At 35.2% G+C, this 16,118-nt stretch overlaps 1 protein-coding gene across 2 annotated transcripts in view; it reads right to left on the bottom strand.

Annotated features, from left to right (window-relative positions):
• PRKCI (protein kinase C iota) overlaps nt 1-16,118 on the bottom strand; it is a 71,899-nt gene that overhangs the window by 14,150 nt on the left and 41,631 nt on the right. For both annotated transcript variants that reach the window (XM_039236540.1, XM_039236541.1), the window contains exons 5-11: nt 15,899-15,984; nt 14,180-14,320; nt 11,397-11,451; nt 10,130-10,188; nt 2,372-2,548; nt 1,851-1,948; nt 717-803 (exon numbers count right to left, since the gene is read on the bottom strand). In XM_039236540.1, the coding sequence (XP_039092471.1) occupies nt 717-803; nt 1,851-1,948; nt 2,372-2,548; nt 10,130-10,188; nt 11,397-11,451; nt 14,180-14,320; nt 15,899-15,984 (703 nt within the window). The remainder of the gene's footprint in view (nt 1-716; nt 804-1,850; nt 1,949-2,371; nt 2,549-10,129; nt 10,189-11,396; nt 11,452-14,179; nt 14,321-15,898; nt 15,985-16,118) is intronic.

The following is a 16,118-nucleotide window of genomic DNA, read 5'->3' as shown; positions in this document are numbered from 1 at the left end:
ATAAAATCTTTAACCTTTGTTACACACATATACAAACTCCTATGCCTCATCTTTTGTGGAGCACAAAAGGGTGAGAATTATTGCTAATTATGAGTACAAAACAAAACAAAACATGGCACTGATGAATTAAACTTCTCCTAGGCCATGACCCTTTCCCACCTAATTCCTCCAACATATAAACAAAATATTTACAATCTTATATAATAATATCAAATTAAGAACTCAAAATAAAGAAATAAATAATATTTAATGATCTTTCTTTTATTTGTCAACATGTATGAGATCAGAGGGAAAAAAAATCCAGAGGAAGAACAATTCAGAAATTAGAATTACAGAAAGAATTGTAATTCTTGGCGTGAGAATTACATAAAAGTTTAAAAGGAATTGTGTTATTACATCTCAAGTATATACAAATAATAAGTGCTTATAAATTCATCAATTATTTCGGTGGTGAATGTTGAACAAATAATTGGGTTTAGTAAACTAAAGGTTTCCCCTTGAATAGTTTTTATACTTTTCAATTACTTATATTAATATATGGAATATATAATGTTACCCATATATATTACAATATAAACTTTTAGCTTAGCCTCTACATGACTTACAAAAAATTAGCTAGTATCAAAATAAGTGATTTATCTACCCTGTCAACCACTGGCACATAAAAAGTTCCATGGCATCCCCTACCCCTGGCAAAAATCCAATACAAACAGTACCTGGCGTGTTCCTCAGGAAGTTTTCTTTGTCGCTGCATATGAAACATTAGATCTCCTCCATTTACATACTCTATGACAAAGAACAATCTAAAACACAAGAGATTTGAAAAAAACACATAAACATGGGGGGAATAAAAAGAGGGGCAAACCAAGAAACAGATTCAACTATAGAGAACAAACTGATTGTTACTAGAGGGGAGGTGGGTGAGGGGATGCCTTAAATGGGTGATGGGGACACACCTGTGAGGAGCACTGGGTGTTGGATGTCAGTGATGAATCACTAAATCCTATACCAGAAACTAATATTACGCTGTATGTTAATGAACTGGAATTTAAATAAAAACTTGGGAGAAGCAAAATTAAAAAGAGAGAAATACAGAAAATTAGCAGGGCTTAAATCTAGGAACTTTACATGTCAGCAGGCTTAAAAAATAAAAATTAAAAAAACACACAAGAGAGCTCATGACAGCAAGATCCAAAACAAGGCAGTGTAACTTTGCATTTTAAACACTATAGAGACCAGTTACAACACAGAGAGTATTCTAAGATTTATCCTGAACAAACATTCCAAGGAATTTAGTGGAAAGAAAGGGAAGCTGGAGTAGAAAACTGTTTCATCATAGAAGATACAAGAAAGCAAACCAGCATTAACTGTGCGAACTGCTTCTTCCATTTGGAAATAGTTACCACCAGCAATCCAGAGCCTCTTGCTCTCACTGCAACTTTGGCCCTTGTGAAACAAGTCCTTTTTAACTGTCACTTAAGATAAAGAAGTTAGGATTTCTCCCTCTAGGTGAATTCTGGGAAACTTTAAGTCCTAAAACTAGAATCTTGAAAATACTTTAAAAGTTAGATTTTTAGGGCCATAATTATGACCTGTTTTTTTTGTTGTTGCTTTTTTGTTTTTGTTTGTTTTTGGTTTTTTTGCCCAAAGAGGGTAATTTCCTACTGCTGATCCAATTTTAGACTGATATCACTGATTGGACTTGAGTAGCGGGAAATATTAAGCATAGTACTTTTATGTCCGTCTCCATGTCTTCTGCTTCAGGCTTATAGTAGAGAAAGCAGTTTTCATTGTGTAATATACCAAAATGTGTGGAGCCCAGGAATCATTTCATTATCTTTCGATCTTACCTGCTTTCTGTCTGAAAGCAAGAATGAAGCCCAACCAGAAAAGGATGATTGGATGCCTGCTCAAAAACATGCTTCTCTGTCTGTACCCAGTCAATATCCTATTTCAAAATATGAAAAAAATCTATGTCAAACTGAATTATCGTCAAAACTATGATAAATTTCTTAGTAATTCAATGATCACAAATACAATTAGTAAGTAGGCTACATATCAAAAGCATTGATAATCATGAAATGACAGCTTCTATACAAAAACACCAATAAATCTTTCAATATTCTGAAACAGTCTAGAAAACTTTTACAAAGATCAAGTACTTTCCCTTGATAATAATACGGCTTGGTTTATATTTTTTAAAAATCTGGTAATCACCAGATTATTTTAAATATACTGTATGTAATCTGTTTGAAGCATACATTTAGAAAAGTAGACTGAAATTATATGACATAAACATTGAGGTTTTGTCTGAAATAGTACACTTAAGCCAGCTTAACAGTTCAGAAGTATAAAACATCATTGTGCTTACCTCATCGTCATTGACCAGCTCTTTTTTCACAACTTTCATTGCATAAATACGATCTGTTTTTTTTAATCGCACCAGTAATACTTTGGCATAACTTCCTCTGCCTATTACCCGAAGCAAATCAAAATCCTGAAGACCTAAACTGGATGACGCTTTGCCACTTTCCCTGGTGTTCATTGCCTGTTGAGAACATTTATATCAGAGAGTTATACTGGGAGGAATTGTGCATAATACATTATATTTCCAGCACCTAAGATGATTGTTAAATATTTTCTGATTTAAGTTCTTAATAACTCTTTTCTTACTTCGTTCCAAACAATATAATCTAACTACTCAAGGGTAGGATGAATTCATGAACTGAGGTCAGAGGAGTACTGATAGGAATGGAAAAGGAATTGAAATCTGAGAAATGTTAAAGGAGGTCTTTAGATGTGATAACTTTGGGTATGGAGGCAATGGAGATACGTGAATTTAAAAAATGGCACTAACTTTGATGATGGGGAGACTGGAGGTACTACTGACAGAAAAACAAAGTGTGCACACAGGATAAGATTGACAGCTGTTGAGATAACGAGCTTGGTTTTTCATACTGAAGATACAAGATACAATGGGATATCAAAATTAGAGAGTCCACTGGAAGCTTGACATGTGAAATGTGAACTAATAAGCCAATACTTTCAGAGGTATTTTCGGAAGCTATAGACAGAAAATAAGCATGAGGCAGCTTGACTAATGGAAAATATTTTTTTCTACACAATACCAAGTTCCTTTCGAATGACAAAATTGGCCTTATAATCCATTTACAACTAGAAACGTAGGCTTCTGGTAATTTACAGAGAAGACCGAAGATAATCTGTTTTAACATACCTGCAAAATCCTCCACATACTATCAACAGATGTAGCCATAACTATTAAGTATGAGTTTTCTCAAGTGAAGAGTATCAAGAAAACAAAGAACAAATTGAGAAAAACTAGTAAGCACAAAAAGGGGGGGTGGGGAGTATGAAAACTGAAGGAGAATGACGTTTCAAGAGAAGGGTCATATACAAAAATCCAGAAATAATAATCTGATGTGGTAACAGGGATAAATAAAGAGGAGTGAAAGAAACCAGATTAGAGCAGATTAAGAAAGCATAGAATGGTAAGAAGAAAAAGTAATATACAGACTTTAAATGTGGTTAATGGGAAACTATAAAGGAGAATGAAATGAGACAAAAGCACAGTACCTTCACAGAATCACTAACAAGACAGAAACCAGAAACTAGTGGCTGGCATGCCACCTTCAAAGAATCTAAATAAAACATACCCTGCTGACCTATAAAAATAGCCTTCAAAATGAAAGTGAAATACAAACATTTTAGACAAACACAAACTAAAGAAATTCATCACTAGTAGCTTCTCACTAAAGGAAATATTGACTTATTCAAGAAAGATGATCTCATACTTAAGAACAGACATACAGGAAGGAATGTAGAACAAAAAGAAGAAAATGTAGATAAACCTAAAATGATTGACTGTGTATTTTTTTTAACATTTATTTATTTTTGAGAGACAGAGAGAGATAGAGCATGAGGAGGGAAGGGTCAGAGAGAGAGGGAGACACAGGATCTGAAGCAGGCTCCAGGCTCTGAGCTGTCAGCACAGAGCCGATGATGCGGGGCTCAAACCCACAGACCACGAGATCATGACCCAAGCCAAAGATGGACGCTTAACCGATTGAGCCACCCAAGCACCCCTGGATTGACTGTTTAAAAACACTAGTATATACACACAAAACGCACACAGAATTTTAAAATATGAAAGAAAAAAATGGAAAATATGAAAGAGGGGCGCCTGGGTGGCTCAGTCAGTTAAGCATCTGACTCTTGGTTTCAGCTCAGGTCATGATCTCACAGTTCATGAGCTCAAGTCCTGTACTGAGCCCTGACATTGCAGAGCTGCCCCTCCCCAATTTGTGCATGTGCAACTCTCTCTCAGAATAAATAATACATTTTATTATTAAAAAATAATAATAAAAATAAAAGCAAAGTAAATATGAAAGAAATAGCAACAAAGGCAGTAAGGGAGAGTAAGTAACTTTAAAGTATTCAAAAGTCCTTGAATATTCTGGGAAGTGGTAAAAGTATTATTAATAATTTGCACTGAATTTAAGTAAATTAAGGATGTAAGACACAGTCTCTAGAACATCTAGTAACAGAATAGCAAAAGAATGTCAAATAAGCAGGGCACCTATGTGGCTTAGTCGGTTGGGCGACCAACTTTGGCTTGGGTCATGATCTCACAGTTCATGGGTTCGAGCCCATGAACTGCTGTCAGCATGGAACCCATCTTGGATCCTGTCTCCCTCTCTCGGTGCCTCTCTCCCCTGCCCTCTCAAAAGTAAATAAACATTAAAAAATTAAAAAAGAAAAAATGTCAAACAAGCTAAAAGAGATGAAAATGGAATAATAAATAATTAACCCAAAGGAAGGCTAAAAGAATAACATAGTGAGACACAGAAAACACAGTAAAATGGAGGATTTAAACACAAATCAGTAATTATAATTATTATATATTTATTGTATAATAAATATATATTATATATAAATTATATAATTATTATATATAATATACATATATAACTTATAAATATAATTACATTAAATGTAAAAATTCCACAAACAGTAAAGCATGCTAAATACTACAGCCAAGGACTAGCAGACTAGAGGGGGAAAAAAGCTCAACGATATGATGTTAACAAGGCATACCTTAATTGTGTAGGTATAGAAAAGTTAAAAGGATAAAAAACCATATACCATGTAATTACTAACCAAAAGAGTTGTTATAGTTAAGCCAATAGAAGACAAAATAGTTGTAGCCTGCTATGGAAGGCTGACTTCTAAGATGTCCCCCAGTAATCCTCACCTCCTAGTAATCATGCCTTTGTGTAATCCCCTCTCCTTGATAGGCAAGATATAGTGACTTGTTTCTAATTTTAAAAATATGGCAAAAGTTATAGGATGTCACTTCTAAGATTAGGTTACAAAAGACTGAGGGGCGCCTAAGTGGCTCAGTCAGTTAAACATCCGACTTTGGCTCAGGTCATGATCTCATGGCTCATGTGTTTGAGCCCTGTGTCAGACTCTGGATTGACAGCTCTGAGTCTAGAGCCTACTTTGGATTCTGTGTCTCCCTCTCTCTCTATGCCTCCCCTACTTGCTCGCTCTCTCTCTCCCTCAAAAATAAACATTTTTTAAAAAGTTAAAAATAAAATAAATTCAAAAGACTTTAAGTCCTGTTCTGCTAGCATTCACTCTCTCTGAATTTTACTGCTTACTTGCTCTGATGAAATAAAGCAAGCTACTTTGTTGGGAGCTGCCTTACAAAGAGGCCCATGTGGCAAGGAAGAGAATCCTGCCAACAATTAGGAAGTATGGAAGCAGCTTCTTCCCCAGTCAAGCTTTGAGATAACAGCAGTCCTTGCCAGCACCTTGACTGCAAGACTGTAAGGGATTCTGAGGCAAAGGACCCAGATAAGTCATGCTCGAATTCCTGACCCATGGAAACCATGGCATAATAAATTTTGTTTTAGGTCATTACATTTTGAGCAATAGGGACTTTAAGGCAAAGGGCATTATTATAAACAGAAAGGGATATTTCATGATTAAAAAAAGGTTGATCCAATAGAAGATAGTATGATTGTAAATTTGTGTACTTAATAACATGGCCTCAAAATACATAAAGCAAAAACCAAACAAAAAAGGAACCGGCAAATCCACAATGTAACCTTGTGGTAGGGAAAGAACAAGCAGTCAGTGAAGTAACAGAGAATAAATAATATTGTTAATAATCTTGACCTAATTGACCTGTGTAGAGCACTGCACCCAACACCTACATATCACACAGTATTTAAAAATACTTATGGAATATATACCAAGGTCTATGTGCTTGGCCTCAGCAAGTTTCAATAAAATTCAAAGGATGGAAATCACATGGAATGTGTTTTCTGATTTGTAGCAGAATTAAGATTGAAGTTAAAAAAAATTTCCCAAATACATAAAAATCAGTATACTTTAAAATAATGCCAAGTCAGTTAAGCGCCTGACTTCGGCTCAGGTCATGATCTCACGGTTCATGGGTTCAAGCTCCGTGTCAGGCTCTGTGCTGACAACTCAGAGCTTGGAGCCTGCTTTGGATTCTGTGTCTCCCTCTCTCTCTGCCGCTCCCCCACTCATACTCACTCTCTCAATCTCTCTCTCTCTCTCTCAAAAATAAACAATAAAAGAAAAAAAGCAGACATTGCTAAACCACAAAAACAAAACAAGAACATCTATTCATCAAGAGATATCATTAATAAAGTAGAAATACTAGCCAGAGTGGGAGAATATATTTGCAATATATAGCTGATAAAAGGCTAAATAATGTCGAGAAATAAAGAACTTCTGTAAATCAATACAATAAATGCTGCCCACTCATTAAAAAAAATATACTGCATGAAAGATGATACCCAAATGGCCAAGAAATATATGAAAATTGTATAGCAAGGAAATGCACATTAAAAACTATAATGAGCTACCACTACACACTCAACAGGCTATACAAAGTGTTGACAAAGATTTGTGGAGCCAGTGAAACACAGTATTGGTGAAAGTATAAACTGATACAAGTGCTTTGGAAAACTGTTTGTTATTATCTACTAAAGTTCACTTACACATGACTCAGGAATTCTACTCCTAATTACATACCTAACAGAAATGTTTATTTATTTGTGCCAATTCACACTTAAAAGAATGTTCATACCAGCATATCACAATAATTCCTATCAGGGGGGAAAATCAATGGTAGAATAGATAAATTGAAAAAAATAGTGAAAATACATGAAATATGACCACCTGAAACATAACTGAATCTCACAAACACAATACTGAGCAAAAGAAGCCAGACACAAAAAAAATATATACTGTATGAATCCATTCATATAAAGTTTGGGGGAAAAAGCAAAATTAATTTCTGACATTAAGATGATAGTTACTTATAGGGAGAAAGGGGTGTTAGTGACTAGGAGAAGGTACAAGTCGGGCTTCTGGGATATTAGTAGGAACTATTTCCTGGTCTGGGTGGTCATCACACAGTGTCCACTCTGAACACTCATCTAGCTATATACTCATGATTTGTGTACTTCACTCTATGTTATTCCTCAATTTATTTTTAAAAATATTTTAAATGTTTATTTAGTTTTGAGAGAGAGAGACACAGAGTGTGAGTGGGGGAGGGTCAGAGAGAGAGGGAGACACAGAATCTGAAACAGGCTCCAGGCTCTGAGCTGCCAGCACGGAGCCTGACGCAGGGCTCAAACCCACGAACTGTGAGATCATGACCTGAGCTGAAGTTGGCCACTTAACCACCTGAGCCACCCAGGTGCCCCTGTTATTCTTCAACTTAAAACTATATTAAAAATCTTGAAGATCAAAGCAAATGAGTCTTGGGTAAACAACCAAACCAATAAATAATAACAGTAAAGACAATGAGACACTCAAAAAACCACAAAAAGCTATAAAAGGGTGTCAAGGATCAAACAGAAAGAAATATTAACTAGAAGAATAGAGAATTCGTTCCTTATTATTAGGAATAATAAGGATTATTAGGAATCTTTTTGAATGATTCGTTCAACTTGTGGACAAAATATGGAAGACATAGTTACAGTTGGAGGACAGATTATAGACATTAATCACCTTGACAATGTAAAGATAATAAAGTAGGTAAAAGAGGAAAATAGAGAGAAAGAGAAAGAATGGCTAAAGAGTCAAAGTTGACTTAAATAGAACAAAAACCTAAGATCTGAGATTAAATATGTAACCAACAGATAACACAAAATGTATACAGGAGTACATACAATATAGGAGTGAGGCAAGTGGACAGCCAAAACAACACTGGCCATATACTGATAACTGTTTTATCTGGGTAATGGATACAGGGGCTTTGCTATACTACTCTGCTTACTTTTAATTATGTTAGAAATTTTCCATAATAAAAAGTTAGGATTTTATTTATTTATTTATTTAAGGTTTATTTTTGAGACAGAAAGAGAGAGAAAGCACAAGCAAGGGAGGGGCGCAGAGAGAAAGAGAGAGAATCTCAAGCAGACTCCATGTTGTCAGTGCAGAGCTCAATACAGGGCTTGATGTCACAAACTAGGAGATCATGACCTGAGCTGAAATCAAGAGTTAGTTGGACACTCAACCAACTGAGCCACCCAAGCATCCTAAAGTTGGGTATTTTTAAAGGTAACCAAGAGAAAAACATAATATACCTAGTAAGTATTGGAAAGAGATGGGAAAAGGGGGAAGTATTGTGAAGAAAATCTTTCTGGCCTAAAATATATGAAGTTGGAAAACTGAAAAACAGAGGTACAAACATTATAGACACAACTAGAAATGATTAAAGAGAGTTGCCTCTCAGAAGTCAAAGCAGGAGTGGAAGGTGTGAAGCATGATAAATCTTTTCTTCTCTTTTTTTTCCCTTTAGGTTTATTTCTTTATTTTGAAAGAAAGGGAGAGCACAAGTGGGGGAGGGGCAGAGAGAAGGGGAGAGAGAGAATCCCAAGCAGGCTCCACACTGTCAGTGCAGAGCCCGACTTAGGCTTGAATGCACAAACCATGAGATCACAACCTAGGCTGAAATCAAGAGCTGGACACTTAAACAACTGAGCCACTCAGGTGCCTCTAAATCTTTTTCACTACAATCTTTTTTTAAAAAATTTATTACTTTCAATATTTTTAATTAAGAACTTACTGCTTTAAAAGTTGATAAAACATTTAATAGAAAAAATAATAACAGGGGCGCCTGGGTGGCTTAGTCGGTGAAGTGTCCGACTTTCGCTTAGGTCATGATCTCGCTGTTTGTGGGTTTGAGCCCTGCGTCGGGCTCTGTGCTGACTGCCAGCTCGGAGCCTGGAGCCTATTTCAGAGTCTGTGACTCCCTCTCTCTCTGACCCTCCCCTGCTCACGCTGTCTCTCTCTCCTAGAAATAAATAAAAACATTAAAAAAAAAAAAAGAAAAAATAATAACAGTGAAGATGCTTAACCATTTATACTTTAAATAACAACTAGCCCATAATATGGAAAGATCTATAATATATCTTAACATTACTACCAAGTATTCTAAACCTCATTCTTTTTTCTTTTTTCTTTTTTAATTTTTTTAATGTTTTTTTATTTATTTCTAGGAGAGTGAGAGAGACAGTGTGAACAGGGGAGGGTCAGAGAGAGAGGGAGTGACAGACTCTGAAACAGGCTCCAGGCTCTGAGCTGGCAGTCAGCACAGAGCCCAACGCGGGGCTCGAACCCACGAACCGCGAGATCATGACCCGAGCGAAAGTCAGACGCTTAACCGACTAAGCCACCCAGGCGCCCCACTAAACCTCATTCTTAATTAAATCACAATTTTTAGATTATGCTGTCTTAAAATAAAAATAAGTTATCACTGTATGGTATTAAATTTGATTTTCTTTTTTTTTTTTTAACAGGAGACAAAGAAAAGAAGTTATCCCACCAGATTTAGTTTAGTATATATGCAGCCGAAGCGAGCACCCACCAGATTTAGTTTAAATGAAATTAGAAATTATTAGATTAAATCAGAACAAAACTCAAGCATCATTAAAAATCATTCCTGCATTTTACCATTTTGATTTAAAATCTAAGCAAGCTAATTTTCATATTTTTAAACTGTCAAGTCTTAATAAAAAGGTGATAATGTAATATACAATAAAACTAATTATCTTACCTCCTTTTCTTCACCAACTTGGTCCAAACTCTCATGACTTGAAGGATTATATGGAATTACTGAAAATCCAATCCAAACATGGAAAGAAAAAAAAAAGGAGAAAAACAACAGTACCCATTAACGGAGCTTGACTTAAAATGTTCTCATGATTTAAGTTTTTATTTCAGAATAACTTTTCATTATTTTTTTTAAGTAGGCTCCACCCCCAGTACCGAACCCGACATGGGGTTTGAACTCTCAACCCTGAGATCAAGACCTGAGCTGAGATCAACAGTCAGATGCTTAACCGACTGAGCCACCCAGGTGCCCCTAAGTTTTCATTATTTAAAATGGAATATTTGTCCTGCTAGTAATAAATTGCATGTATTTATGAGTTAAATCCTAACCTTTAATGAGAGTAGACAGCAACAACCAATTAACAGCCAAGTACTGATTTCAACAAATATTTTTGTTTTTTAAAAAATATTTCTCCACTTCACAAATAATCAATTTCTTTTATAAGGGTGATTCCATAAACCTTAATTATTTTAGTATGACAAAGGCATGGAGATAGGGGCCTTTAGTTTTTACTTCTCACTTTCTTCATACTCAAAAATTGGATTATAGGCTTCTATTCCTTGAAGCTACTTGGAGCCAAAAAAAAAAAAAAAAAAAAAAAAAAGCACACATTTCATGGATTGCGTGAACAAGAGACTACATTCCATCCTTCCAGAAAAACTCCCTCCTCTTCCTTTTCTTGACTGTTCTGAGATCATTATGCTCCCTCCCAGAGCTCTCTGGGAATTTGCTCTCCAAATTTCCCAGATACATATTTAAGGTTCTGTGTATCTATTTGACATATGAACTCACATGATCTTTTCTGAACTTCCTATACTACATCTCTGGATCTTTTACATAATTTCTACTTCTGATAATAAAGCTTTTAATAAGAAACAGATCACCTGAACAGAGTCAACGTGGCCCACAAAATCAGGATGTTTTCATTATTGAAAAAACTAGATTTGCTGAACTTTAAAAAGGTCTCAGAAGAAATTTACCTGCATTAGAGAAGAGTTATTTGCTGTACTTTACATAGTTGTCTTCTTAAAATGCCACAGGTATATGTTAGATATTGTAACTGATAACACCATCACTAAATATGGTTACCTAACTTCTTTCAGCAACAACATAAATGTTTTTAAGCTTAAGTTAAAGAAAGAGTCATCTAAAGAAATCTTTAAATGATACTTTGTTGATGAACAATGGTTAGTCCCAATGGAATTCTTACCTGTCTGTGCGTGGTCCGAATGCATGGATGACTGATCCATGGACATCATTGGTTCCTACAAACATTCCCAAACATATAGTAATTTAGTGGATTCTTTTTAAATCCCAATACCTCTATAAATTCAGAAACAACATTTTGATGAGACACAGCATGTTAAAATTTAAGCTTGAAAGAACACAACTTAATAAGTGACAACTGTGTTTACTAAACTTAATTATATGAAACCATGCAATATTCTTGTGAATGAGGTAACATTAGTCACATTTTACAGATAACAGAAGAAACAAAACTTTCAGACCATCAATTAGAAATCAAATTAAACTTCTATATACTCTCATCTGTTTCCCTTTTACACTATCTATTCTTCCTTCGAGCTCCATACATTCACTTTACATCTCTGACAAAAGAAATCATTAGTATGTAAGTTCCTCAGCTGAGTCCAGAGATGGACTTCAAAATGGTGTATACAGCTAAAATTTTGTGGGATTCCCATTTTTCTGAAGATTCCCAAAGGTGCCAATGATCTAAATAAGGAAAAGAAATATCCTCTAGAAAGTGACTTAACCCACTAACTGCCAATAACCTTAGGAAAAATGTTAATTCAAACTAAAATGTTACTAATTCATTAATCTTGGACCCAGGTTTAATGAATACCAGCAATAAAGGGTAAACCTGAGAAGGAACTGTTATACAGTTATAGTTTCTTATTTTTAGAGGTTTTTTGTTTTGTTATATTTTGTTTTAAGTAATCTCTACACCCAACATGGGGCTCAAATTCATTCAAGAGTCACATGCTCTACTGACTGAGCCTGCCAGGCATCCCTACACCATTGCAATTATAAGGCTGTCTTAAAGACAACATCCAAAAGAAGGTACCATGAATAAACATGGTATACTCATTCTAGAAAGCAATTTAGAAAGATGTTTCCAGATCTCTTTAAAAATGCATATCCTTTAGACCAATAATTCTAGTTATGGATCCTTAAGGAAATAATAAGATTATTTACCAGAAAGCTCATTACGATTTTCTTTATAGGAAAATTCAGAAAACAACTCAAATGTTCAACCACAGGGAACATACTAAGTAAGCCATGACACAGACATATAACAAAGTATTATGCTAAAATTGATGAGGATATAGACAGACAGATATAGAAAGATGAACAAAATATGTAGTTAAGTGAGAAAAATGGGTTGAAAACAGTATATATATGATCTCACTTTTGTTAAAATGTAAAAGAATGAGACTAAATCAAACACTATGCACATTCTGATGAATAAACACCCCACCTTCTATGAAGCAGTCTCAGAAACAACCTACAGAAACCAAAACCCAGAATCTAATTATAGATTCAACTATAACATACAGAAAATAAAGAAGACAGGGAAACATTTTAAACATAACCATGGAGAAGCAAAGAGGAAAATTCTGTAACACTTGAAATGACAACATAACTTCTTCTACATTTAAATTTTAAGGGGGGAAAAATAAGAGAGATGGAAGCATCAGTAAGTTAAAAAATATCTAGGACACATATCAATCCACTGCAAATATGGACCTCATTTGGATCCTAATTCAGAATGAAAACCATAAAAACAAAATTTTCACATTTATGAGGCAACTGAAATTTTTAACACTGCCTGGATGAATGTTTGATATAAGGAATTTGTTTCTTAGTTAGTTTTGAAAAGAGCCCTTATCTTTTAGATTTGCTTCAAAATTATACAGGATAAGAGCAGGTCACATGGGAAGGTTGTAGCTGAAATATCAGTCATGAGTTGATACCAGTTAGAGCCAGATGATTGATATAGGGAAGTTCATTACACTGTTATATCTACTTTTAAAATATATTTAAAACTTTTCCATTATTCTACATGGAAAAATTTCAAATGTTTATACATATAAATTTGCAAAGAAAAAGAAAAAAGAAAAGAATATACACCAAAAGACAATTACCCTTAGATAGTAAATTTCATGGGGGGTGGTTATTTTATTTCATTTTTTAATTTAATTTTTATTTTTTAAGTAGGCTTCATGCCCAGTATGGAGCCCAATGCAGGGCTTGAATTCACAATGCTGAGATCAAGACTTGAGGTGAGATCAAGAGTCGGATGTTCAACCAACTGAGCCATCCAGGTGCCCCTCAGGAGGGATTTGTATTTAATTTTTCTTTATTCATCTGTATTCTCTATTTCTTCTAAAACCAACATGTTTTAATTGCATATTTAAATAAAACGTGAAAATAAAAATTTTTAATTCAAAAACTCTGCCTAGTAATCTCACACTTTTTAAAAAATAGTTTATTGTCAAGTTGGTTTCCATGTAACACCCAGTGCTCATCCCCACAAGTGCCCTCCTCCACACCCATCACCCCCTTCCCACCCCCCCATCAGCCTTCAGTTTGTTCTCAACTTTAAATAGCCAACATGATTCCTGATTCTTCTTACTTGATCTTTCTTATTGTGGATGCTACAGAACACTGGGAGCTACAAACTAATGAGTTTGGCTTAGAGAAGAGAAAAAGTCTCTTAAGTAGTTTTCCCTATCTCTTCCTAATTTAGACCAGATGATTTTGTAGCAAATTAAATAAAGAAGTTACCTATATACTACAATCAAATTTGTAATAACAATTCCCAAACTCACCTTATGTCAACCGGACCGTAAAGTTACATTTTGTAACAACACTGTTGAACTCGGATTCCTTACCACCTCTGGATTTTAGCCCTCTGTTCTAGAAGTGTTACTGAAAATGCCCTATTTAAAAGAGACAGTTGTGTCTTACCGGTGGCATAGAATGCCGCCCACATTCAATTGTGACAAGTTTGTGGCACTTCTTATGAACCAGGAGTTTGCAGTTGATGCACTTATATCCCTGGCGTCCAAGTCCCCATATTCGGTCAGTGCAGATAGCACAGTGGGCACGCTGGAAAGAGTAATTCAACAAACAGTATTTTATTAACCAAAAGACAGTCATAATCATTTGCCAACAGTTTGCTCATAAAATAGTGAAAATAAATGGCTTTCTTCTCTAACTTAATTCCCTTCATCATATGTAACTTTTCTAAAGCTACGATAGAGAATAAACAGAAAAGAGCTTTGTTTGCAAGAGTGAAATTTGCAAGCATGTTGTTTTCTAAGTTAAAGAATTTTTAGTCTTCACATAAATTCAGAATATTGATGAATTAAACTTGAAAACCATATAGCAGAAAAAGCTATGCAAGGACTCCCAAACAAACATAAACCTTCCAGAATATTCAGAGGTCAAACCAAAGCCCTGCTCTCTTAAAGAGTAACACCTAAAGTAATTGTTTATTTCAAGCTTTCAACTATTAGTGATAGTGGAAAAAGGATTTTTGGAAACCTCAGGTGGTGGCTTTTATTTACATTAACGAATTCAGAACATGGCACTAGTTTCACAATGGAAATGGGGTCCATATATTTGTAGTTCAAGAGCAGTGAAAAACATGGACTACTGGAAACAGATTTCTTTCAAACCTTGGCTCTGCCACTTACTAGCTGTGTCATCTTGGGCAAGTTTCTAAATTGCCCCACACCTCAGTTTTTTCATCTATAAAATAGAAATATATAGTACCTATCTTACAAGGTTGTTGTAAAGATTAAATGGGTTAATATATGTCAAGCATTTGGAAAAGCACCTGATACATAGTTAAAGTTAGGTAAGTGTTTTGCAATTACTATATTCAAAACAGTGAAAGTTAAAATTACAGCATTAAATGGTTTACAAAATAAACTTTATTTTCTGGCTGTCTGGCATTATATTTAAAAAGTCAACTTTCGGGGTGCCTGGGTGGCTCAGTTGGTTAAGCATCTGACTTTTGATTTTGGCTCAGGTCACGATCTCATGGTTCATGGGATTGAGCCCCACATCAGGCTCTGTGCTGACAGCATGGAGCCTGCTTGGAATAATCTGGCCCCCTCTCTCCCAGCCCCTCCTCCACAAGCACATGCGCACATGCTCTCTATCTCTAAATAAATAAACTTCAGAAATAAATAAATAAAATAAAAAGCCAACTTTCTTTTAGCTTGGGTAACCATATAATTACTCATATCTACTCTGGAGCATTTTTAAGAAAGGAGAGGCTATTAAAAAGTACATCAAGGGGCACCTGAGTGGCTCAGTCGGTTAAGCACTGACTTTGGCTCAGGTCATGATCTCACAGTTCATGGGTTTGAGCTCCACATCCTGCTCTGTGCTGACAGCTCAGAGCTTGGGGCCTGGTTCAGATTCTGTGTCTCCCTCTCCCTGCTCCTCCCCTGCTTGCACTGTCTCTGTGTCTCTCTCTCTCAAAATTAAATAAACATTTAAAAATTATTTTAAAAAATTACCTCAAGATAACAGGGATACTGCCCCCAGGGAAACTGGGAATGTTGTCACTCTACTTACTCCTTTAAAAATGAAAACAAGACTATCTTTCCTTCACAGTAGTGAGGGAAAAAACAGATACCTCAAATTATCAACATTTAACAAACTGTGGTTTACCCTATTAAAACGCTTGGCTTGAAAAGTGTGGCCGTTTGCACAATAAAGCTTTCTCCACCGGCGTGCACCTCTGCGGTAGATGGATTCTGAAGAGAGATAAAAAGTTAAAAAGAGAAAAAAGAAGAGCAAGTGTGAGTAAAGTCTTTTTATAATTAAGTCTGTGATTTTTCTTCACTACAAGAAAAAAAATATTTGGATAAAAACCTGAAAGTAAAAAGCT

Source organism: Hyaena hyaena, unplaced genomic scaffold, assembly GCF_003009895.1.
Source record: "Hyaena hyaena isolate Hyena2069 unplaced genomic scaffold, ASM300989v1 scaffold_112, whole genome shotgun sequence".
Taxonomy (NCBI): Eukaryota; Metazoa; Chordata; class Mammalia; order Carnivora; family Hyaenidae; genus Hyaena; species Hyaena hyaena.
The sequence above is the reverse complement of the archived record's forward strand: the minus strand, read 5'-3'. Positions and strand labels throughout refer to the sequence as shown.